Source organism: Siniperca chuatsi, linkage group LG14 (assembly GCF_020085105.1).
Source record: "Siniperca chuatsi isolate FFG_IHB_CAS linkage group LG14, ASM2008510v1, whole genome shotgun sequence".
NCBI classification, from domain to species: domain Eukaryota; kingdom Metazoa; phylum Chordata; class Actinopteri; order Centrarchiformes; family Sinipercidae; genus Siniperca; species Siniperca chuatsi.
In genome coordinates, this window is record NC_058055.1 from 2,224,466 (window position 1) to 2,250,651 (window position 26,186).

Consider the following 26,186-nt stretch of genomic DNA (forward strand, 5'->3'; position numbering starts at 1 on the left):
TGTTGAAGGACCTCTGCCTCCTCAGAAAATAGAGGCGGCTCTGGCCCTTCTTGTACAGAGCTTGAGTGTTCTTAGCCCAGTCCAGTTTATTGTCCAAGAGTACTCCCAGGTACTTGTAATCCTCTACTATGTCCACACTGACCCCCTGGATGGAAACCAGGGTCACTGGTGCCTTGGCCCTTCGTAGATCCACAACCAGCTTCTTAGACTTTGAGCTGCAGATGGTTCTGCTGACACCATGAGACAAAGTTCCCCACCACAGCCCTGTACTCAGACCCATCACCACCGCTGATACATCCCACCACTGTAGAGTCATCAGAAAACTTCTGAAGGTGGCAGGTCTCTGTGTGGTAGCTGAAGTCCGTGTCCGGTGTAGATGGTGAAGAGGAAGGGAGAGAGGACAGTCCCCTGAGGGGCCCCAGTGTTGCTGACCATGCTGTCCGACACACAGTGCTGCAGGCGCACATGCTGTGGTCTTCCAGTCAGGTAGTCCATGATCCAGGACACGAGGGGGGCATCCACCTGCATCGCTGCCAGCTTCTCACCCAGCAGGGCTGGCCGGATGGTGTTGAAAGCACTGGAGAAGTCAAAAAACATGATCCTCACCATGCTTGCCAGCTTGTCCAGGTGGGTGTGGATGCGGTTCAGCAGCAAGATGATGGCATCCTCAACTCCCAGCCGAGGCTGGTAGGCGAACTGAAGGGGGTCTAGGAGGGGGCTGACCATGGGCCGCAGCTGTTCCAGCACCAGTCTCTCCATGGTCTTCATTATGTGGGAAATCAGTGCCACCGGTCTGTAGTCCTTGGAGCCACTGGGACGCAGCGTCTTCGGCACAGGAACGAGTCAAGACATCTTCCACAGAACAGGGACCCTTTGAAGACTCAGGCTCAGGTTGAAGACATGTTGAAGGACTCCACATAGCTGGGGGGCACAGGCTTTTAGCACCCTGGGGCTAACTCCATCGGGGCCTGCAGCCTTCTTTGAGTGGAGTTTCATCAGCTGTCCTCTCACCTGGTCAGTAGTCAGGTACACAGCAGAGGTTACAGTCGGGGAGGGGGTCATTAGTAGTATGAAGAGGGCCGTTAGCCTGATAGCCAGTTGAGGGGGGAGTAGGACTCTCCCAGGAAGATGGGGGAGGGGGGAGTAGTGGACACAGAGGAGTCTGAGGGCCGACAGCAGCTGAGTTAGAGGGAGGATGAGCAGGAGCCGGTGTGTCAAATCTGTTAAAGAACAGATTAAGATCGTTGGCTCTGTCCAAGCTGCCTTCAACTCCTCTGCTGCCAGTCGGTCTGAAGCCAGTGATGCTCTTCATGCCGCTCCAGACCTCTCTCATGTTGTTCTGCTGGAGTTTCCGCTCCAGCTTCCTCCTCTACTTCTCCTTGGCCTCCCTGATCTTCACCTTCAAGTCGGCCTGGATTGCCCTCACCTCCTCCCTATTACCATCAATAAAGGCCCTCCTATTCCTGAATTGTCTCATAGGCCTCCTCTGACCATCTCCTCACTGCCCTTGTGGTCGCAGGCTGCCTCTTAACCAGAGGCACATAACAGGGTTTGGGGTGAACCAGGTTGTGGTCTGACCTACCCGGGGGGGGGGGAGCTGTACGCGTCCTTAACGTTAGCATACAGCAGGTCTGAAAGCCGTCGATTGAAATGTTATGATCCGGGATATCCTGGTTTAGCCATGTCTCTGAGAAGCACATCAAACTACACTCATGGAACTCCATCTGACTCCGCGCTAACACCGTTAGCTCGTCCATTTTATTCACCAGCAATCTCACGTTGCCCATGGCGAGAGAAGGCAGACACGGCTTAAATCTCTTGTTCTTAAGTCTCTTTTGTCTGCACCTCTCTCTCTTCCCTCGCCGCTTTGTTCCACTTCTGCATCCTTGGTGTGTCCTCCTCCAGATCTCAGTGGGGACATCGGTTGTCCTGAGCGCCATGCTGCTCAGCTTCAGCACGATCAGCTGTTCCCTGCTGTAAACAATGCGGCCAAACAGCTGATCTGCAGCGGTGCCCTGACCGAGTAGCAGGAGAAGAAGTTCCACGGCGAAAAAGTTAGTTAGTTTAAATTATACTTACACACAAGTTACTCAAGTTTGGAATAAAAAGGAAAGCTAAAAGTTAACGACGAGACAGAGCTATGGCAACAGGCAGCAAGCAGGCTGGCGCATGCGCATATTGGCACTTTATTAGTCATTATAAAGCACTTTTTAATGCCTTATTCTCCATGACCCATATTCTACAACTACTGGGCCATTAACTAAGAGTTTTCCCTCAATAACTTCCTAATTACTGCTTATTGTAAGTAACAAAGTTTTGCGAATTACGATCTTAATATGCTTTGATCAGTATGGGCCTTATAAGGTGATAGTACCACAAGAATAGTCATTCTCCCTTAATAACACTTAATAAATATGGTCTGTTCTTATGTAGTGAAACACAAAACTACAAGTGTTAATAGAGTCCAAATAACTCTAAATGAAGTCTTTCTAACTCAGAATATGTTCCCCATTCTAAAGTGAGGTCTTGCTCATAACTAATTCACTAGTAGTTTGACATTTATTAACCCACACAGGTTCCCTATTCTAAAGATGCCTCCTCTTCACACTTAGTAAATCCATTATTCTCCACTTGCACAATATAGTGTCATGTACTGTATATCTGTTTTATGAACTGCACGTCTGTTTACTTCCTGTCAACTCTACAGTAACGTTACCCTCGCCTCTAACCTTAGTGATCACCTTACAGTGCTTTTTCATTCTTAAATTAGTTACTTTACCATTTGTTTTTGTATATAGTGGGATTTTTTAAAATCATTTTGATAATCAACTAAGTTTCTTCAATAACTGTTAGCAACGTTAGGTAGTCACTCAGTGTAGCACCAATGTTAGCCTGATTTTCACAGTTCAGCTAGCGCTAGGTTGCTATTGCTCTTTTTTACACTCGGTGCTTGCAAGAGCTGCCAAAAATGAAAGTGACTGATGTACACTGTCTTGAGAAAGCAGCAGTCCAAGATGGCACCACATGTGCATGTTTAGCTATACAGTATTTGAGAAAGTGTGTGTGTGAGATACCGGTGCCAAGTTAGGAAAGTTGCAAGTTGAATCTGAAATTCACTGAGTGGGAACTAGTTCAGAAACTGTGAAATGACATTACAAGAATAAATTAAATTCAATGTATTTATTTTCAATTCAATTTTATTTATATAGCGCCAATTCATACCAGAAGTTATCTCATTGCACTTTTCCTATAGAGCAGGTCTAGACCGTACTCTTTATAATATTTTTTACAGAGACCCAACAAATCCCACCATGAGCAAGCATTTGCCAGTGGCAAGGAAAAACTTCCTTTTAACAGGCAGAAACCTTGGACAGAACCAGACTCAATGGTGGGCGGCTATCCACCGCTGCCATGTTAGGTTTTTTTTGAGAGAGAGACAGAGAGAGAGAGAGAGAGAGAGAGAGAGAGAGAGAGAGAAGGGAGGGGGGAGCACAATGCAAATTCCACCAAGAAATTTAAAATAGTAATAATGTAATGGTAGTGTTAATATTAATAAAGTAATAATAATAGGAATGATAGTCATAGGAATAATAATGAAAATAATAGTAACAAAACCAATAACAACTGCACTAGCAGTAGCTTTATAAGCGAGGTGAAGGATTTTAAATTCAGACTTATTTGGGCAGCCTGATAATAAGGAATTCCAATAATCCAGCCTAGAAGTAAAAAATGCATGGACTAGTTTTTCTGCATCATTTTACGACAGGATGTGCTCGATTTTTGCAATGTTACGTCACACTGACCAATGATAGCTGAAAGCTGGGTCAGTGGGTGGAGTTCATTCATAGGTGTGAATATGTGTAGGTTTGTGCAAGACTGAGTTCAGTGGCTCAGGTTTCATAATAAAAGTTCAGTTTAGGTCACACAAATGAACAAATTCATTTGTGGAGTCCAGTGCTCCCAACAGCTATATCTTGATGTGAATTTGTATAAAAGTCTACCATACATGTGGGCATCATTCCCTACAATAAATTGCAGCTTTAACACACATTGCCTGCAGATGGTGTAAGTGTAACAGCTATGACTTTATTTTCCTGTAGGTGGCGACATTGACAGGTCTACATCTGCAGTTCTAAACTGCTGCTACTGCTTTGCTGTAGGTGGTGCAGGTTGAAAGCTGTTGAACCAATCAAACAATAACATTACAGTGCCACATTGTTCAGGATCTGAAGCCTGCTAAATGTGAATGAGTGAGTTTGCAAGTTACAAGCAAGTTCCATTTAGGTGCTTAGCTAATGCAAACTAGTTGAATTTGAACATTAAATGTTAAAGGTTTTATTGATAACATTTTTATGTAGATAAATATTTAAAAAAAATACATCCACAGAGCTTTTAGAAAGCTAATATTATGATTGTGAATGAATCTTTTAAAAACTTTGACGGGTCCAAAATGAATGTTTTGTTTATATCTGTGTGAGATGTTCAACGTTTGATTCCTGCTTCTAACAAGGCTTATGAACCAATAGTATAACAATGTTGGTATCACGTAGTATAGTTGCCAGTTAGTGTGGAAAAAACGGACACTGACGTTAGCACATATTAGCTATCTTAGCTTAATCGTCAACAACAATAACCCATAAAATACAATTTTACATATTTAAACAAAATCAACAACAGCTACCGACCATAATTTTTACAACCTTAACTAATGTATTATATTATAAAGAGTATTGTCTAGACCTGCTCTATAGGAAAAGTGCAATGAGATAACTTCTGTTATGAAGTGGCGCTATATAAATAAAATTGAATTGAAATTAATTAATGTGTTGTCACCGGTTAGATTGTCAAAAAAATAACAGCTACAATCCCTGAGGAGCCACATTAGCATTAGTGACGGTTGAGTCCAGTTACCTAACGTTATAGTTCCCTCAATAATTAAGATGCGTGTCAGAGGGAATTTAGAAGTGGGCCAGGGTTCGACATAACCGCTGGTCCATCTGGGAGAGTGGTGGACTGGTCTGCTTATGAAAAGACGGTAGCTCTTCTTTAACCCTCTGAGACCCACATTAAGACCTTTCTGTTTTTGCATATCTTTGCGTTCTGCCTTATGAAGTTGGCATTTTATACAGTATTATCAAGTTTTAACATTCCCGGAGTCTGCACAACGTCAGATAATGATATATAGCACTCAATAAATACTTCTATTCACTGTAAGAAAAAAAGTTGAATTTTTACTTATTTTATTGAAAACAGTTCTGCAAACCATAATAACGAAATAAAAGCTCAACATAGAAAGTTGCAGATATTTGTTTGGATTGTGCTAGAAGCGGTTTGAAGATTCTAGCTTCTTGTGTTGATGAGTTATGCCCATTTTTAGGTAGTGTCCATGGGCGTTTTTGGCCAAGAATTGTCATTGTTTTCCCTGCCAATGCATATCCCTAAATATGATATGCATCATGACAGTTCCTGTCCACAGTCACACACAGGGGCATCTGGCATACCTTGCACCAGTATTCTTCCTGGTCCTGGAGGGATATTTGTAGTTGCTCAGGGGAAGATGGCCTTCCTCTTCTCCTCACCAACACACACACACTTACTCAGTGGCCTAATCCTCCCCTTTTCTCCCCCCATCAAAACGGGATTGAAAAGACTAAAATATTAATAATATGTTTATTTATATAGGCTAGCAATATACTGTAAAATAGTTTACAGTAATATTTGGTTTATTTCACATACTATTTACTTACATCCTATACTATTCTACAGTAATAGTCTGTTTATTTTACATACTATACATTTACTTTACCATGCTATAATGATCTGTATTGCTTACAGGAAAAACACACACACACAGTGTTAGGTCAGATACTGTAGGTCTGTCTGGATAGCTTACAGCGCAAATGGTGTCCTAGTGCGCAAAAACAATATATCTGTAATCCAAAATCACATTTACCTATTCTGTAGCCTACATAATACATCACAATGTATTCATTTCACAATAGCATTACTCTTGTAAGGATTTATACATCGGCGAAATTACTCTCATGCATGACTCGGGCGCAGAGTTTTTAGTTGTTTTAGTTGTTATTTTTCTCAACATCTCCTTGAACAATAAGCTCTAACTCCTACCTCCTGCATTTTTGCCATGTCTTTGTATCTTTGTATCTGTCTGTATCTCTTTGTTTCTGTACAAACGTTTCCTCTCGACTTTGCTCCTGTCCCATCACGATACACAAAACAACACACAGCCAAGCCTCAGAATTAGACATTCCGATTGGCTTTGACGTTATTCTCTGTAGCCAACGAAGGTGTCCGATTTTGACATGTGTCTCTTAAATCATCATCAAAGATGGTGGATAAGAACTGATCACGATACACACAGAACGAATGAGCAGTGCACTGGGCAAAGGGTGAGATTATCCACATTTTTTACAACTTTTTATGTTAGTTTTACTAACGGAAGTAATTTACTCACATGCACAAACAGGGGCTCTCCTGTTCACTTTGTTTCATTAGTTTGACAGGAAAATAAAGCATATCTCTCCTTCTGTTGCTTTCAGCAGGTATTTCTGCCTCCGGAGCTGCAGAGACTGGATCTGTGGTTGTGGGCCACCTGCTACCCCTGTGTTTCTGCTCGATAACTGCTACTACAGTTGTTGTTATTGGCTCTGTTACTAATATTGACATTATTTTTTCCTATAGCTGTCATTCCTAATATTATTAATTTATTAATATTAACACTACAATTACTATTCTATTATTTAAAATAATAATAATAATAATAATAATAATAATAATAATAATAATAATAATAATAATAATAATAATAATAATAATTCTAGGTGGTATTTGCATTTTGCCTCCCCCCTCCCTCTCTCTCTCTCTCTCTCTCTCTCTCTCTCAAAACCTAACATGGCAGCGGCAGATGGCCGCCCACCATTGAGTCTGGTTCTGTCCAAGGTTTCTGCCTCTTAAAGGAAGTTTTTCCTTGCCACTGTCGCCAAATGCTTGCTCATGGTGGGATTTGTTGGGTCTCTGTAAATAATATTATAAAGAATACGGTCTAGACCTGCTCTATAGGAAAAGTGCGAGTGTGAGATAACTTCTGTTATGAATTGGCGCTATATAAATAAAATTGAATTGAATTGAATGTCTCTAGCTCAAACCGTTGAGGAGTAATGATGCACCCGAATACATACCCGTGGGTTTAAATGGAGTGGACATTTAAACAAATGTGTCATATCGAAGGTAAATTAAAGTTCAGAACTACTGTAAATCTGCTCATTATAGTGTTTAGACCCAAAACGTGACTGTTATTGAGGGTGTCATCTCATATAGAAGTCTAACGTTAACCCTACTACGAGACACTTTGCTGAGGTACTTGTGACTAGCTAGCCATGTAGCCAGCTGTGTTCAGCTCAACAGCTGCGGTACTCACGTTAATATAAAAATCTGAAAATACTGACATGACCATACACTCTCCTTTCTCCCTGTAGCCATTGTTGCTGTGTGGCGCTCAGCTGTCTTTTATAATCCGCTATGAGATTTGTTTTCAGTAAGAAAACACTAATGTTAGGTCAACACTATGCGCTAGCTAACGTCAACTTTTACCAGCGCTGTGGGTTTTAATGGCATCCCTACAATGTACTGTACTGTACTCTTTGATAGGATTAAAATGTAAATATTTACAGTACCTAATGTCTTTTAGTGTAAGGATGATTGAAATGGCCTTTTACGGTAAGTGTTGCAATATAGGGCCCCTATATTTATTTAATGATGAGGGAAAAAAAGGGTTACTTTAATTTTTTGGCTGCCGGGCGAGTGAAAACATACAAGGGGCCAGTAAAACTCTGATCTACTGGTCAAGTGGGCCAGTGGGGAAAAAAATGTTACATTGGACAACGAACAATTGGACAATTAGATGACGAGCTAAACGTCGCTTGTCATCTAAGCTAGATATCATCATTGCACAGATGACTTCTTGTAGTGCTACTGTTGTCAAGAATCAATAGGGCAACCACTGCATAGACTGTATCAGCGAGGCTAACAGCAGGCTAGCCATAGACACTAATTACCTTGCAAGAAACATTCCACTTCCACTCTCACCCTCTTGAAAATGCCTCTCCGATGTTGACCCTTGTCTGATCTCTGTTTTTATATAGCACTTTCTTTTTCTCTCTTCTCTCTTCTCCTCCAAGGTATTCCTTCTTTTGGCTTGTTTTGTAGCCTGCTATACATCGTTGTAATGTAACAAACCTCTCTACATGGCTCTGGAAGGGAGGAACCAAGACACATAGAAATCAGATGACCGTTGTTTGTACAGAGTTGCTGTGATTGGCTAGTTACGTGCTAGCTAAGCCTGATTGGTTGTTTGGTTCAGACTGGGTACAGTTTCTAAAAAAACTAAAGACAAAGGGGCGAGCCCCCACAAACACACATTTTTTTTAAAGGAACTCTTCAATTAAATATTGTTAATGACATGCAATGGTCAAAATTAGGTATTTCATCTGAAATTATAATGAAAAAATATTGCCTACTTCAGCTTTAATTGCTCTTTTCTTCATGCACATTACCGTAGGTCCTCCCCCACACACATACATATGTAGCCCTTTGTTCAATTCTTGCTATAAGCCTTGGCACACTAACAGATTGCCAGATTTCTGCCGGACACTTTTTTTTTCTATTTCAATTTCATAGCCTTTTTCTCAACCTTCTTTAATGTTTTTCTCTCACACTTTCCCTCTGCTGCTTTTCATTTTTAATAACCCAGTGTATCTGGATGAGCGTGTTGGAACCGCTGCAGGCCGCCTACTGATAACCCTGTCAAACAACCCAACACCCCCAACTGTCAGCTCTCCCAGGGGCTCTGCTACTCTGCTAATGGAGACCAATTCCAGCTCCACCAGAGGAAGAGGTGTGTCAAAACACCCATTATCTTCTTACGAGAAAACACAGTTTGAGTGGGTTCAGAAGAAAGCAATAATGTATGTATATGAAAGTGCCTCAGAATGTTGTCCAATTTGACCTGCTCAAACCTTTACGATCTGTATTTCTCAGGAGTTTGATTTTTTCTCTATTCTGACTCACAAAGATTGAATTATACACATGAAAAATGTAATTAAAAACACAATATAACAAAACTGAGCAAAAACTAATGACTGAGCATGATAACAATATTTCAAATAAATTAATCATTAAGCTGCTCATAAAATACAGTCTATATTTGATATATGCATTAAATGAGTCTCATTTCCTATGATGTAGATTTCACTAGAAAATCAATGCACAATCAAGGATTTGTGTTAGTATAAGTGGGATAAGTTTGACAGTTAAACGAAAGGATGAGCCACTAACTTTTTAACAAGTGAAAACGAGTAAAGGGAATGAACTTGCAACACCAGACTCCTTTAGCTACTTCAGTACTTAGTGATGAAAAGAAAACTAGATGAAAGAACGGAGTAGGAAGGAGTTGAGATTCAACAGGAAATGTGCATATCTTTTTAATTGCCAGCTCTCCATCAGGTTTTGGACTCAAATCTTTATATGATAAGAAGCTGCTTAGCTTTTCTCAGCGCAGTGTCCAAAATGCCAAATGTGGCACATACACAGATCTTCATTTCAGTAATATAATTTTTCAAAAGCTACTTAAAATGATAAAGCTAGATAAATGGAAAAAACATCAAAATCAAGGCTTTCTACTTCATGAAAAGTTTTCATTTGGCATCATTGATACTATATTGACAGTACAACAAAAGCTGATTTCAAAGTGCTGCCAGTGTCAAGGCACCATCACCCTGACTCTCTCCTCACCACTAACAGCTGCACACCTCCATTCATTTTCATTGAGGCATGTGAATTAAACACCACCTTTTGATACGTCAGATGATCTGCTCTACATACTTTGCAGATGTCCCTCTAACCTTGTAAATTGGTCAGATCCTTTCTGAAAACAGTCTGGAACAAAGTATTAAAGCAATTCTTTATAGTCTGCAAGAGACTGTCAATGGACCTAATTAAGAATCCTGTACACTCCACCCACATGCTTTTCATGTGCCCACCATGTTCAAGCAGGTTTGATCCAGCCTGCAGTATGTCCTTGAAAATGACATTCATTCAGTAATAATAGTTGCAATTCACTGCAGATTGACAAGAATGAAGTGGTCTTTTATATCTGTTAACATTGGACCAAAGCATGCAAGGCTGCATTAAATAATTCAACACAGCCTTAATCATGATTAATAAGTGCATCTCCACTAGTGTTTGAGGGGTTTTTTGCATGTTCTTGGTGTATTACAGCATATGATTTCAGACTTTAGGTTAATATTAAAAAACCTCCTATATAAAGAATTTTAGGAATTTTAGTCATCTTAAACACATTTACAGTACTCATTAGTTTAAAATGTGATGCTGTATTTTTGACCAGACTCCTACTTTGTCTCTTCACTGACTACTCATCCTCACCGTTCAAAGGGTGTCATGGCGGCTCAGCAAGCTAAGCCGGATTCCAACTTCTCCGCTGTGCCATGAGTGAAACTTGGCACTTTGTCTGCCCGACTGTATGTCATCCATCCCATCCTTTCTCTCACAACCTTTCCATTTTTCCTCTCTTGTTCACTTAGATCACATAAAGCAAATACATCAGCAGTCATTTCCACTTAAGCAGAGGTCCAGACCCCCAAGCCTGGTCTTCTAAAAGCAAGATAAATATCCAATATCTGACGACAGAAAGCTAAAACAGCTTGTAGAAGTGTGAATCCTAATGGTCTCACTTTTAAATAATGATTAACTGTCAGAATTAATAAGATAATTCTTGATGTTTAACTGCTAAATAAGATAAGTATGTCTCTTTCCCAGCTAGACCCTTCCATCACCTCGCAAACTTTGTAGCTCCACTTGGATCACATTTGAAACATTTTGACCAAAGAGAAAATGGGAAAGTCATGATTACCCACCAAACACTTTGTCATGTGATCACACAGAGAAATTGAAATGGCATCCAGGTGGTGCCAATATTGGCCCGGGTAATGTGTCATTATGAGGAACAGCCCTCCAGGTATTCACAACATTTATTGGAGTAGGGGAAGTGGGAAAGAAAAACACTTACCTTCTCTAGCATATACCATCAGTCTTCTTTAACAAAGTATATTACACAGATTGAACAATCCATCATCACATCCCTACTCTGTTCTCATAAAGTAAATGAATAAGTGCCTTTCCTGAGCCAAAGGTGAGTTTTTTTTAACCACATTTTCTGCTGCAGTTTTTGTTGTTTTTTCTCGGGTACAATGTTGTATCTGTCATTGTGCTTCAGATATTTTCTCTTATTCAGATGGGTGTGATGGGGTAGGGAATATGGATTTATTTTTACAAAGCCTGGATAAATGATGTGTCTTGTCATTGGAGACTTTTGCAACATTATGTGTACAGTAATACAATCTGTAAGAACTGGACAATAATTTCAGTGTCAGGACAATGACTACAGTGGAGAACCACAATCCTGTGCTTAAAAATAAATAAAAATAAATATGTTTCTATCAATTTTTCTCTCCCATTTTCAAAATGGACAAGAGACAAGAAAGCCTTTTTTTGCCAGAAGTACAGTGCAAACTATGCTTCAAAACATGGACTGTAATGGAAAGTTTTGAAGTTGAAAAATATTTATACAAATTACAGCACATTGATCAGTTGCTGTCCATGCAGGTGGTTTGGGTTTTCTATGCCCAGGTTTATAGACATCTGTCTCTGAGTTTTGTGCCCCCACGTTGTAGGGGTGAATACAATTTCTTTTGTGAAAAAATTCGAAACAATGTCCCAGTTACTCGGGATAATCCACAGACCTCACTGTGAACAGTATTCATATGAACTACTTTTTACCCAAGAAATCGTTTCTATGAAAACTGTTGTTCAGTGTGTTCATTCAGAGTAACAGGGGCACTTTTTTGAAATATCATTTTAATGATTTGAGTACCACAGATGTGAATTTAGTCACTTTGAGTGTATTGGAGTGGAGGCAGAAATCTAACAGATGGATATACAGTATAAAACAAATAGACCAAAACTTAATGTATGGATGGACAGTACTTGAACCGATTATTTATTCATTTTTTTTGTAATTTGGATGAACTGAGCCTTTAATAGCTACCATCAGTGGCTCATAGTTGGGTACACACTCGAACACACAGCTTTCGTACTCTGAGAGCTTGAATTTTTCAATGGAAATAAGCTTTGATTACTTTATTTTTCATCCCTGGCCCTCAAACATGGACTGATTACAGAGACCATTCACCGCCTCTAACAGTAAGTTGGTGTTGTGATTTCTGCCAGACAGCTCATATACTGTGACTGGTGCATTCTATCAATGTGTGTTCAATATATACCTGCAGCTCTGGCCTTCACTGAAAGATGGGGAAGAGAAGGAATGTGTGTGTGTATTTGTGTGTGTCCAGGGAGCTCTAATGCATAATACTGAGTTTGTAAGAGGTAATTTAAGGCAACCTCAGGTAATCTACAGTAAGACTGTCAGGCACCATTTGGGGAAGAAGTCCCTGGTTTTCTTTCCTTTTTGTTTTCTTAGACTTACAGTAAACATTCATGACCCAAAAAACTTAAGATTTCAACAAGCACATTCTGTCTTGGTTTTGCATATTGACATCACCACATCACCCTCGTTTCTGTACTGTGACTGAAATGCAGAACAGAGTTCACAGTTCACAGAAAAACAGTGACTGTACCTGTCAGGGCCGTGGCCTCACAGTTCAACTAACCTGAATGGAAATCTACTTTGCAAGTCAATCTGCTTTTATCTCTGATTGTGCATCTGCTTCGAATACTGTGCGGCCCCTTTCCTGTTCAAATTCTGGACTATAAGCATGTATATGTTTATTTGGTGTTTGCTCCTTGCTATGTCCCCCCTGGAACATTTCACTCATTTCTTCTACAAAATGTTGCCCTCACAATGTTTCCTGTTTATCAGTATAATGCAACACAGATGGTTTTATTTAGTTGGACACATTTACCAGATGACCAAATGGATCTTTGCCCTTCAGTCAGAGAGCACTGGTTTGAACAAGAGTGTGTTTTTCCCCTTTAAATAAGTGCTTTATAGTTTGATTTTTTAACTTTACTTTACTTACTTTTTCTTTGGGACCAAATTTTGCCTTATCTCGCCTATTTCATTGTTTAATATCTCAGTGGTATTGCTTGGCCATTCGCTCCATGTTCTGTTACCTCTTCAAAGATCCTCATTCCACTGAGGCATGTGCAAGGCTGTTCGTTATCTAAATAATCAACTGGTGTGTATCTGGGGCCCAGACCCTCTAGAGAGGCATGTGGGTGATGTTATGCCTAACATGAAACATGGTTATACTGTATAATTTCATTTAAGACTACTTATACTATGAGCACCACATTAAGACATATCCATAGTGGCAGAGCAACCCCCAAAAGCCTGATGGTGTGAAAGCCCAAAGGGGAACATACATTGACACTAGACAGAAACTCAGAAGGAACACTTGTGTAACATTTCAGTTGCAGAGACGATTTATTTGGCCCATATTGTGCCCAACATTTTGACTGACTATGAGGTCACTGAGAGGTACACCAATAGTATCTGTAGAATCAGGACTGGACATCCAGCACCTAAGTACTTGTTTTAGGATGGGAATACAAAGCTGTCCCATTACTGATGCTTCAATGACATACATCTTGGCACTACATGAAACTGTGCTGGCAAAAGGACGAAAGTGTCCTGATGTGAAATGTTGCTACTAGCGAAGTTTTATAGACAGAACATCTTTGGTTTAAAAGAGGAGACTTGGCTCTGCACATTAATTGCCATTCTTTTTTATTAAGCCCAAGCTGCTGCACTGTTCTTTATCTGTTCACCTTTTCTCAATCAGTTGATTTTATCTTTTAACCTATTATAAATCAGTTGTCTTTATCTGTTGACCTGTTCTGGATGAGGTGTTTTTATCTCTTAACCTACTCTGAGCCATGAAAGACATAGGTACATGTCAGTCTGATACGTATGTCAACAAAGATCTGATAGGTAGACCCAAACCAGGAAATGCTCCAATTTTTGTATAAGGGTAAGAGTAGCAGAAAGGGCCCAGTCATAGTCAGTGCCTTTAATATGCTAGGGTTTAAACAAAGCAAATGAACAGTTGTTATGATACGTGTTTTTGTCTTTGCTGCCATGTTACTTGATTCTGATGATGCTGGGCCTGTGGGTGATTAGTGTGTAGTCTGTAGGAAGCAGATAAATGGACTGGGCAGATTTTTTGAATGTATAAGACTTTAGAAGGGGCGTTATGATAAACTCTAGGGCAATCAGGCTGAGGATTAGGATTCATCTTCGCATTACTCATTAGCTACTTAGCCCATGTCTCTGATTTGATTTGATCTTATTCTGAATAGTTTTTGCAACTACCAATATAACACTCAGCATCAGTGAGCATGTCTATATGTCACTTGGACATTTACTTCATTGTAAGGAGAGCCTGCATGTAGTTTCTCCGTTTTCTTGGTCATGGGGGCACTTAAGTCCACCTGCTTTGTCCATGCCGAGGTTGCAATGTGCCAATTCCAGGAAAACATCTATAACATCTATCTATCTATCTATCTATCTATCTATCTATCTATCTATCTATCTATCTATCTATCTATATATATATATATATATATATATATATATATATATATATATATATATATATATATATATATATGTCTCTATATATGATTTTTGAGATTTTGCACCATTGAGTTAAGGTGCTTGGTGAGTTCATAGGATGGGGGTGCTCAGGTGTTTGGGGTGACTCACTGCAGGGGGTTCCTACATCAAAGCAAGCAGTCTGACTGGTTGATCAAGAAGAAGGGGGAGAAAAATACAAGCACCATACTAGTATCCTAAAGCAAGTATTACTGAGGCTCTGCAACACTTTCTTGTTGCTGGGCTCCTGGGTGGTCGGTGCTGCGGGGGTCTCTTTACTCACCGTGGGTCACGTGGAACTTAGAATCTTAAAATGAAGATTTGCTCTTTTAGTACAAAGTTGAAATTTTTGATGGAAGATTGTACAGCGATCGTGACCTGATTTGATCAAAAGACTAAAAAAACAAACTGCATATTAAATAGCAGAAATGAGTAATATAGGGCTCCAACTAACGACTATTTCTATTATTGATTAATCTGACATTTATTTTCTCAATTAATCAATTAATTGTTGTGTCTATAACATGTCAGAAAATAATGAAAGGGGCCTACTATAACTTCCCAAAGGTCAAGATGATGTGTTCAAATTCCTTGTTTTATTTGACCAACCCAAAACCCAGTATTGACAAAAAAAGAGGAGCAAATCATTACATTTAAAAAACTTTAATCAGCGAATGTGGAATTTTTCAATCGATTATCAAAAAAAGGTGCCGATTCATTTTCCATCGATCGACTAATCTATTAATCAACAAATCATTAGAGCTCTAGAGTAGCACAGAGAGTCACATAAAAAGCACCCCTTATTTAGAGTGACACTCTTTGTCACTCAGTATTCTAATACAGATGTAAATATACGTTCTGAAGTATGTCAACTACATTCTACTCGAGCCACACATCAGACCAAAACACAAGGCACAAAATACGTAGGGCACATTTACATAGAGGTTGCCTATTAATGGTCATTCGCCACAGGATCTGAAAATGTGTTATCAGAGCACCTCTAAAGAAAAAAGGAGCATTGAGAACACTCTAAGGGCATCTACTTTTAATCTGTTGCTCAGATTAAATTGCTAGATTAAAATGCAAACCTTGTGAATGTCCCCGCCCATGTCAGGCTGTCCTCTGTGTACCTAACATTGGCCTGTTGGTTAGAGCAGCCTCTGGATATATTGCCTGTGGATGTAACTCATTCCCCCTCTGCCTCCTCCTCCCTTTCATCCCATTCACTTGGCTTGGGGACAAAAGGAACAATGTCACAGGCTGCGTCCCCCCCTGGATAGCACTGTCACCTGTCATTTGAGAGAAAGGCCCCTGAACACCTTTATTTGCTCAGCAAGAGATGTGGCGTGTCTGTGTGTGTGTGTGTGCACCCTGTCTCGGGCCTGCAATGTTCCCAGGAGTCTGGCCGGTGCATCAACATTAAGTATTAAGAGCCATGCTGGGCAAAATAACAGTAGAGGTGGAAGGGTTGCACAGGGCTGGGGGAGGGGAGTGGGGGTGGGGGTGTAGGGAACCCAAAGGCAGAGAGAGGGCAGCAGGCTGTGGCCTTCCTGCTCTTGCTTTCCCCTCATGGTGTTTTCAGGACTTCTACAGTACAGCCATAACTTTCTGAAAGTGTCCTGCCATACACCGTCCACCAGGGACTGAAATCAGCACTTGCCAAATGTTGACAAAATCTGTCTTTGGCCGACAAATCAATAGTGTCACCTGCCACACTAGCTGCTGGCACACTGTTTTTTCAAACTTTTTTTTTCATTTGAATACCTCTGTAATTTAGAGTTTTTGGCCTTAGGGCTCCTGGTCTTTTTTCTTAAACTTTTTCCCTTCTGACCACTGCTACAGCCTCTGATTGTGAGCCAATCAAACAAAGCAAAACTATGGCTCTGTATCAAAAGGCTCTTGATTGGCTGCCTCTTCTGCTGGCTGCCAACAAAGTGATATTGTGTTCTGTTTCTGCACTGCTTGGATAGTTAACTGGCCTACCATTACTTGATTAATATCAAAATTTTACCTTGAATACGTGTGTTTGTGTGTGTTTGTGCCTCAAAATCCTCTGATGTGAATTCTGTTCACTTCGTAATGAATTATTGGAGAGGTGATTAAATAAATTTAAAATTAAAACTTAATTTGCTCCGGTCTCCTCATTAAATGTTTCAACTGAAAGTGTAACAATGATTCTTTGCCAGGTTATTATTATTATTTTTAGTTATGAGCCCTTGGAAGGTGAGCCAAATAGCCACTGCCCACCAATACCAATGTACTTTATAGCCCCCCAACCACCTACAAAGCCCCCCCTTCTCCTATCTTCCATTGCCATATGCTGACTCATCTGTTATTACATCTGTCCCCACATTCCATAAACAGGACATGCATTTTACTGGTTTACAATGTTCTTTAAGCAGTGTGTGATAACTTGCAGACAGGTTGCATTCATTTCCTCTGGTGGAGGGTGGTGTGGGTGTGGGTACGATGCATTGCTACCAGAGGGCAAAGATACATCAGGGCTGCTGCAAGTCACAGCCGCATTGATGGAAATTCCAACAGCGCTCATAGGCCGTCATCAATCAGCCAATTTCTCCCTATTTTTTCTTTCTTTCGATCTCTTGTCCCTCGCTTTGTCTCCATCACTCTTGCGTTCCTACATCCCCTCTTTCCTCTCCTCCTCAACTATCACTCTTTCTAACCAAAAGCACATTGGTTACATCTGTCTGCATTCACTTGCAATAGCTCAGCTTTAAAACTGGTCTAAGTGCTTGCATAATGTACCATTTGCAACCTTGCCTGTTATAACTGACATTTACAGTCCTGCATCTTTTTGTTCTCTTCTTTTGACAGAAATTTAGTGAGGCATCAGATATTTACAGTAAATGTGTTGAAATGGAATGTATCATTATAAGTGTCGTCTATTCAAGTGCAGCGACTCCGAGTATCTCCATAAAATGGATATTCATGCGGTAGTCTCTCTTTTTTCCTCCCCTTTTTTAATTATTTTCTCATGATGCTTAATAAAATCTTGTGATTTTACAACACAGCGGTTTTACATTCTTATCATCATTTTCAAGGACAAAACATATGAAAGGATTAACCTGCAATTTGATTTGTTGTAGCTTTACAGCAACCTTCTGGCAGCCTTTTGTCCTTTTTCTTCCTTGCCAAATCTTCACATACAACATGGACAGTTCAGTCATTGAGAAGCTTTGGCTTGTAGAGACTCTTAACCACATTCAGAGGCCTCAAAACAGCCCAAATTATATCCATGTCATTAAAGAAATAATTACCACAAAGTCAACTCAGTGTGTCCTTGGGAAAAGGTTTTCGACCTTTCTGGCTGTTTTCCATTTGTTTTTGTCTATTTTTTTATGTTATGTTTGTGTCAGTTAACATGACACCTGTTCATTTCTCCTCTATATGAAAACGCTGTAATAGAAAAGCAGAAGTGTGTATTGTCATCCAGTAAGCTCACCTTGCTGAGAGCTGTGCCGCAGTGTGAGTGGTGTGCTGAATAGTCACAAATGCCTCGCTAAGGGTGCTCCCTGAAGGCACCACACCAAATCAATGTCAACATATCCACTGGGGGGTTTCACCAACCCCGAAGTACTCGTTTAACACAATACACTGTTATTTGCCCAGCTGGGACTCTCTCAAACACATATTATAATTTCCTGCTGCTTTTCACAAATACCGCTGCCCTGATGCATTGCAAGACATGGTGAGGTTATTTCCTTTCTCAGGCCAGGATGGATGATCATTGCATTTTCCCAGCATGCCATCGGAGGAACTTGTTTGACTGTAGGCTGTAATGCTAGACATACCTCTCCTGAGGTCCTGGTGATATTGCTCTTACATTAGCACCACTGCTGTGCAGCACACAGACAAATGCACTTAAGCATGTGGAGTGATTTTTACTTTGAAAGGAAGTTCTAAGAATTTGAAGGTATACGCACAGTCAACAATTAGAATGTAAAGTATCTGGGGAAAAAAGGTGTTGCTGCTTTTTCCAACAAAAAAATGACATCACAATTCACGTTATCAAAAATTAATGCAACATTTTTGATCTAGCTTAGTGTCTCTCAGTGTAATTATGTAAATATTCTATCCAAATGCAAACTGTTTAGGGATTTAGCTAAGCAGAGCTCAGAAGGTGTCTCTACACTTAGAGAAAAGAAAGTGCTGAAAGTTAGTTATGGCAGGTATTACATAAAGTCTAAACTCATCCAAACTCATCACACGCAAGAGAACACGACAGAAGAACAGGGAAATGTTTAAGATGATGGCTGGATCCATACCGTAGCATTCCAGGCGAGGTACCATACTTTACTTGGAGCAAAAAGGGTTGATACCCTCCAAAAACAAAGAGATCAATGTTTTTCCATAAGAAACAACTTCTCTAAGACTGGCACATCTGCAGCCTTGCCATCAGAGAATTCCAGCATCCCTAGAAGGCAATTTCTTAGAATAAATCATGTTTAAATGTGTGATTTATTCTAACTCCAGTTGCCTACATTAATGGCTTACATTAATATATGTTTGCTTGTAAAAGCTGTATAGTTTTGTTAGATACAGTAGTTTTGGTAGATATGGGATTTCATGTTGGGAAGGGCCCTGGTAATAAGTAGATTGACACTCATTGTTGGTGAAAAGTTAAAAGGACTCAGGAATCATGAAACTGAAGGACTATTGCACACTGAAGAAGGCAGTCTGTGCATTTTTCCCTTGTGCTGAATTTAGATATTGAAAATTAAATAAGAGGAACAATCAAACTGATTTGTACTTTTTGAAGCCTTTGGTTCCACAGCTCCCTTTGTTGTCTTTGGTTGTGCTAGATGTTTTCTTCTCCTTTATACAATATTTCTCTAATACCATGGGGAATGATTGATTCGGTATTTTACCTGACATATGTTCTATACTCTCCCCGGCTTTGTACTTTAAAAGTCACTATCACTTCCAGAGGGCAAGCATACATAAATACATACATAAAGTCATTGTCACAGGCCCAGGGGCCCAGGGGCCCAGGGGCCCAAGGGGTCAGCTTTAAGAAAAGAGAAGCAGCATTTCAGGCTTTCTTTGATGGTTTCCTATAATATTTTGTATGTATCGCTATTTGGTATAATATCTGTGCAGAGGGGTTTCAGTGTGGATACGCTGTGGCAGGAAGTTTTGAACAGGAGTCAGACAGCCTTTCAGCTAATATAATCCAACAGGTCAGAACCAGTAAGTGTTTGGCCAGTGTAATAATCATTTTTGGCATTGACTTGGAGGCACTGGGTCACATTACGTGGAATGTATTAAATAATTGTGTCATTAAATAGAAGAAGCACTAAAATCCAATAAGAAAAGGTACGTCCTATGTGGCCATAGGTAGTAGTAATTTTTGCTATTGATTTGGCGTCACTGGATCACATTACATGGAAGCTATTGAAAAAAAACATGAATTGTCTCTAAAAAATATTTCTATAAAATAGAAGAAGCACTAAGATCCAATATGAAGAGGTGAGTCCTCAGTCCTATGGCCTGTGTAGTAATAATTTCTGGTAGTTATTTGGAGTCACTGGGTTACATTACATGAAAGATATAAAATTATTAAAATTAAATTATTTTCTATCAAAATATTTATGTAAAATAAAGGATTACACATTAGCAGTCACAATATGTGTGCTACATAAGACCAATAGAATACTTTTTTTTATGTCAATTTCAAATTTTACCATGGTCAGTACCATAATCAGTATCATGGCAGTGCTGGTGCCATTGCTAGTAACATGATGTACACATTTTACCATGACCAGTACCATGGTAAAGCTGAAAATACCATTAATTACCATCATAACGCAATGGTACGTTTTTGTTAGGGATGTTAATCCATCCATGTGAAGATCCACTGACACAGAGCTAAAACTGTGCCCACACTGAACCATAAATAAGCCTTTGAAGGTCCACATACAGTACTTACACTTTTGAAAATGACTTCAAGGCATCCAAATTATGAATTATAAACACTAATCTCTATGAAGCAATATTTGTATTTTATGACCTATCCCTATCCCCCTGTACGTGCGTCCTTACAACTTTGCTGTCTTACATCTGTGAAATTTGGAGTTGAGACAGTGGCTGCAGTAAAGATTACTCTGCAGTCCCCAGGAATGAATGTGAATTATTAATACACAAACACATTAGTGGAGGATTATTAGCTGTGCATTGTGCTGTCTACCGGCTGCAGCTGTGATTGGAAGATTAGTGCCCATTTGCCTATGTAGGGATTATGATATTAGCTGTGCTGCCAGGCAGTGAATGCTGCACTTGGCAGACATGCTGATATGCTATGGTATGTTTACATTTGGTTTTTCATGCTTGTCTGCGTAGGAATTCCACTTTCAATTTATGTAATCCGCCAGAGTTTGCTCACTCTGCGTGTGCAGGGACAAGCTGACCATGTTTGCTCTCAGGTAGATTTCACGTGCTACTTGCTGGTCTTTTCAGCTATACCTCCCAGGACAATGCTCATTCTCTCGCTGATCCCCCTGCTATACTGCTGCTACAGCCACATGCTTTGAATTATCTGTGGGTGCCAGGTCACAATCTTGCCAGCAGTCTTTCTCCTCGGGTGTACTCTCACCTCATACACCCCTAGAGTTTTACCAGCTCTACTCCTGTAGCAGTCAAAATAAATACACCGGACTAATGCAATCTGATTGATCCACTTTTATCCTGTATTCATATCTACCCATAGGGGCACGTATCTGTGATGTCTCTCCTTGAGCAAATACAGTATCACAGGATCACTTATAGAATCCCAGTGGCCATACAGAAAAATCCTCACACCTCCAGAAAGGGGTGAAGCAGAGGATCAGATACAGTCTACCTGTGTGCCGTTCTAGTCGGCATGTCTTGTTATCACTCTCAGAGTTGCCTGCCTCTCTGTCAAAGCACACTTCACAAGCTGAGAGGCATGATCAGCACTCATCTGTCCCCAGCATGCAACAGTGTCAACAGTGGTTTCCTTTCATGGACCATTTTTCATGGCTCTTTAAGTCTTTAACCTTCTCTTCCCTTCGCTTTCTGCGAGGTCACTGACGTCCACTCTATGAAAGCCGTGTAAACTCTCACTCATGTATCTTTTTCCATCCGCTCTTCCTGTTTTCCTTCTCCTTCACCGCGTTTGTTCTGTTACAGTATGGTGGTGCAGTATTTTCAGAAATGGATCAGAGGAGGGAGGATGGGGCTGTTGGGGGCTGACGGGGTGGAGGGTGCAAGGAGGGGCAGGTTGCCGGAAGGCTCTGCTCTGTGGCTGGCCTTGTCAAATTGATTGATGAGAAAGGCAAGCTTGTGTTCTTGGCAGGCTAGGGATTCATCCTCCTGGCTGCGCTGATACACTTATCTAGGTTTAAAGTGGCGGCGGCGGTGGTGGCAGGAGGGGTTGCCATCACACTGCAAGGGTGTTAAGAAGGAGATTAGGCTGCTACACATCATGCCGATCAGGTACCGGCTGATGCACATGCTACAATGTGCATCCTGCCAACGCACACACACTCCCTGGTTCTATTGAACACACACCCAATCAAATGGCGTGGCTGAGAGATAGAGCGCCTGGAGGACAGATGAGAGAGCACATGTTGGGAGTCTATGTTTTCTGTCTCTCTGACACTGGGGTTTGAAAGGAACACAGCATCACTGGCTAAATGGAGGACAACAAAAATGAGGGGAAAAAATGAACGGCGCAGGACGGCTCCTGCCCTGACGAATGATGTTCCAGCTCAGAGGCTTTATAGTACTCCAGGTCCCCTTCAGGTTCATTTCTTTGCTCGTTTTTGTGGAATGACCCCAAGGTCATAGAGTGAATCACAAAACACTGGAAACCTTTCTCTCTTGTATGTGCTGTTGACAAATGCAGCATGAGATCTGCGGGATACAATGGAAATTCAATGCAGCTGAATTCATGGTATCAGTCTCTGCTGGAAATAGACCAAGCTTATTCAATTTACCCAAAGCCTAACCTCTCAATGTCAAGACCAAAGAAAGAGAATCTTTTTAGTGACAGACACCATTTCTTATAAGGAAATTAGATTTCTCTTCCTGTCTGGTTATTTTTATGGTTTACAGTGAGTCTCTGTGTCTCAGTTATTTCTGTATTCCACAGTGGCTGCCCTTAAAAAAAGCTTTGAATCACGCTAAGAAAGCTTTGATATCCTGCCTGCAAACAATGGAAATTTGGAAGTCCTTAGTATACACGATCAAAGGGAATCTGCTTAGTGCAATGATGACAACACACTCACAAGCAAACAAATATGTACTCAGGCACACATACAGACAGATAGGCGCACACACAAACACACCCTTCGTCAATTTTTAGGTCATCAACAATTCTAAAAGTTATTCAGAACTAACACCTTTGTTTGTGAAACACTAATATATGACATTATATATACAGTAATATTTTGGAAGCACAGAGCAGTGAATATTTGGTGTAGCCTTTTTTTGTTTTTTAAAAAGAAGATTTTGTAGCATTTGGAAATGAAAACCTTCAGCTTTCATCTTTGCATCGACAGCGGCTCCCTTCTCAGAACAGCGCTGGAGGGAGAGGAAAATGTTCTTTCAATTCTTTCACCATGAAAGAAAGTTCAAATTGCATTGCCACACCATAGCACTGAGGGGGAAGGGATTTGTCTTATAGATGTGACATTATCTTAATCCACTGTCCAGATCCCAGTGCGGAGAAAAAGATGTCAGTTATATTTTCATTCTTGCCATATTCTTATGGCTTCCCACAACATACAGTGCTATTAAAGTACTGTCTGAGAAGGTTTGAGGAATAGTGGCTGCAGCTGACTTCAATAAGCACTGTGAGTTGCATCATGCTGAACAAACAAGCCAGAACTTCCTTGAACAAACTTCTCTGTCCAAACAATAATTCTCTTTTGGTAGAGATTCAAACTCTTGCATTTCACAGGTGCTTTTATACAACTGCAGTAATCAGAACAGATGCTGAAATGCACTTGGAATTTGTGTGAGTCTGGCTAAAGGTAAAACCAGAAACCTTCAAACACTGAGTGAAATCTGCATCAGTGCTTCCATTCTAGGTCCACACCTTCTGAGCTCTTGGTGCAAAGCTACGAGGTCAGACTTCCCACCAGTTATAAATGAATCTTGAGATCTTTATTGTTTCCCATTAAATCTGACGCCAAGAGAGCAGCACATAAATGCACACAGCAATTTCTTTTTCAGCCTTTATTTATCCAGGGAAGGGTGAGTAAAGATTTAGACTAAACTAGGTATTTTCTTTTTCAACTTTCCTGCTTCGCACTTCTACGCAGGGCTGTAAGCAAGGAATTATAGACCCTGTTCCCAGGAGGTGACTCTAGACCCTCTACCACCATTACTCCAGATATGAAAAACATCAGTTTCAACACAGCCGCGCCAGATGTCATAACCACTCTTTCACAAGTCATCCCTTGTTCCCTTTTTATTTTAGTTAAATAAAAATAAATAAAATTTTAAATTTTTTAAAATACACTTTATTCATACTTATTCTATTTTATCAGATATCAAGATAGCATTATACTTTGAAAATAAAAAAAGTGTGTGCCGATTTCCACCAAACCCTGTACAAAAACCAGAGCAATGTGAAATAAAAAGTATGAATTTTTGATAAACACACAATTGAGGACAGTAACCCAGAGGGATGGACAGTCATTTCCACTATGTGTACCACCAGTTAAACTCACATACTGCTGGAAGTCGCCCAGCATAAGACAGCTTCTTCTCCCGGTACTGAGCAGCTCAGCACAAGCATTTTTATTTGGCATACAACATTCATACTACATGAATAATTGAAGCTTTACATTATGATGTAACTTTTTCCCACTGCAACAGTCAGAAAAATGTAGGTGGGAAAAATGACTCAGTAAGTGCCTTTAAGCACTTAACCCTCAAATTCTCTAGTGGAGCTGAGCAGTCAAAGAATGTGGATGTAGTGGGCAGCTCCCAGTGGCCAGGAGCAATGCCCCAAGTCTTTTCATTTGTGTATTTTAAATGTAAAAATTCCAGTTTAGGTTTCATATCAAGAAAATGAATGCTACTAAACAGTGAATCTTCTGAATTGACAACAATATAAATAATGCAATGATTTTTCTTTCTAGGCAGCCTCTAGTGAACAAATTGAAGAGTTTGTTTTTGTGTACATACCAAAGTAACACAATTAAAATAGCCTAACCTTTTCAAGAGACTAGATTATGACTTACCAAAGATGCCTGTACAATCAGTTCTCAAGTGTGAGAACTGAGTGGCTGTACATTTGCGAAAACCAGCACCATTTGAAGTGTTAGTAAAATTATTCTAGTACAGTGATCAAGCACTGTACTTAAGTACAATTTTGAGGTTCTTGTACTTACCAGGTGCTGGTATTTCCATGTTATGAAACTTTATACTTCAAAATTTCAAAAGGAGATATTGTACTTTTACTCAACTACATTTATTTAGCAACTATAGTTACTAGTTACTTTGCAAATTAAAGGCTCTGCACACAGACACTGTTTTCACTTACTCTGGCTGATCAGACCTATAGTCAGGTGGAAGGTGGGTGGAACTGAGTTTTACATGATGTCACCAAACTGGACTAATAAGAATGAAAATAGAGACAGAGTGCAATTAAGTCCCACCCCTCATAGCTCTCCATTGACTTTGTATTGCATGAAGGTGCCTCCTTGTCACTTCCGTCTGCTAGCAAACAACAGAAAAATGCCTAAAAGCTGCTGTGTAGTGGGATGCACTACCAGGTAAAGAACCCAGAACTAAGTTTTTATAAGCTGCCGAACCGAAAAACTGAGCTTTTAAGAAGACAAAAGTGGGTACAGGCAGTAAGACGTGAGGCATCAGCAGGAAGAAGGGGAAAACTGGGGGACACTGACACTCAGTATGCCCACATGTGCAGCAAGCATTTTGTAACTATAAGTACTGTAAGTTAAGCTAAAGCATTTTGTCAGTATGCAACGTGTGTTGGAATTTGGATAATTCAGAAAGCTATGCAAGTGCTGTAGCTAACTGCAGTAGCATTTCTCCAAGAAAAGCAAAGTAAGGAGAAGGGACACTGAGATAGACAGACAATATTGAGTTTGTCATTATACCTTTTCCTCTTTGGTAGACATAAGGTGCTAAAAATAATCGTTTTTAGCTAGCTACAGGTATTTTGTTAGTGTTTCAGCCAGGGTCCGAAATGAATAAAATGTATTGAAACAAATGTATATATGACACAAAAAGGCAATTTATAATCTTGGCCGGTAAAAAATATGCTTGGCCGGTGGATTTTTTCATCTACCAGTCCCCTTGGCCGGTGAGTTAATTAATTTCGGACACTGGTTTCAGCCCTTGGTTGCACATTGTGGGGCTGATTGTTTTCCCCTATGATGAGAGGGTATGACGCGTTGCACTCTGTCTCTATGGGCCAAGTGGTCCTGCCTTAACAGGTACAACAAAACCAACAGAA

The 26,186-nt window shown here is 40.2% G+C and overlaps 1 protein-coding gene across 5 annotated transcripts in view; it reads left to right on the forward strand.

Moving 5' to 3' along the window:
* ntm (neurotrimin) overlaps window positions 1-26,186 on the forward strand; it is a 424,793-nt gene that overhangs the window by 82,161 nt on the left and 316,446 nt on the right. For 4 of the 5 annotated variants that reach the window (XM_044222737.1, XM_044222738.1, XM_044222739.1 and 1 more), the window contains exon 2: window positions 8,771-8,914. The exons of the other annotated variant lie outside the window; for it this stretch is intronic. In XM_044222737.1, the coding sequence (XP_044078672.1) occupies window positions 8,771-8,914 (144 nt within the window). The remainder of the gene's footprint in view (window positions 1-8,770; window positions 8,915-26,186) is intronic. 5 annotated transcript variants of the gene reach the window in all.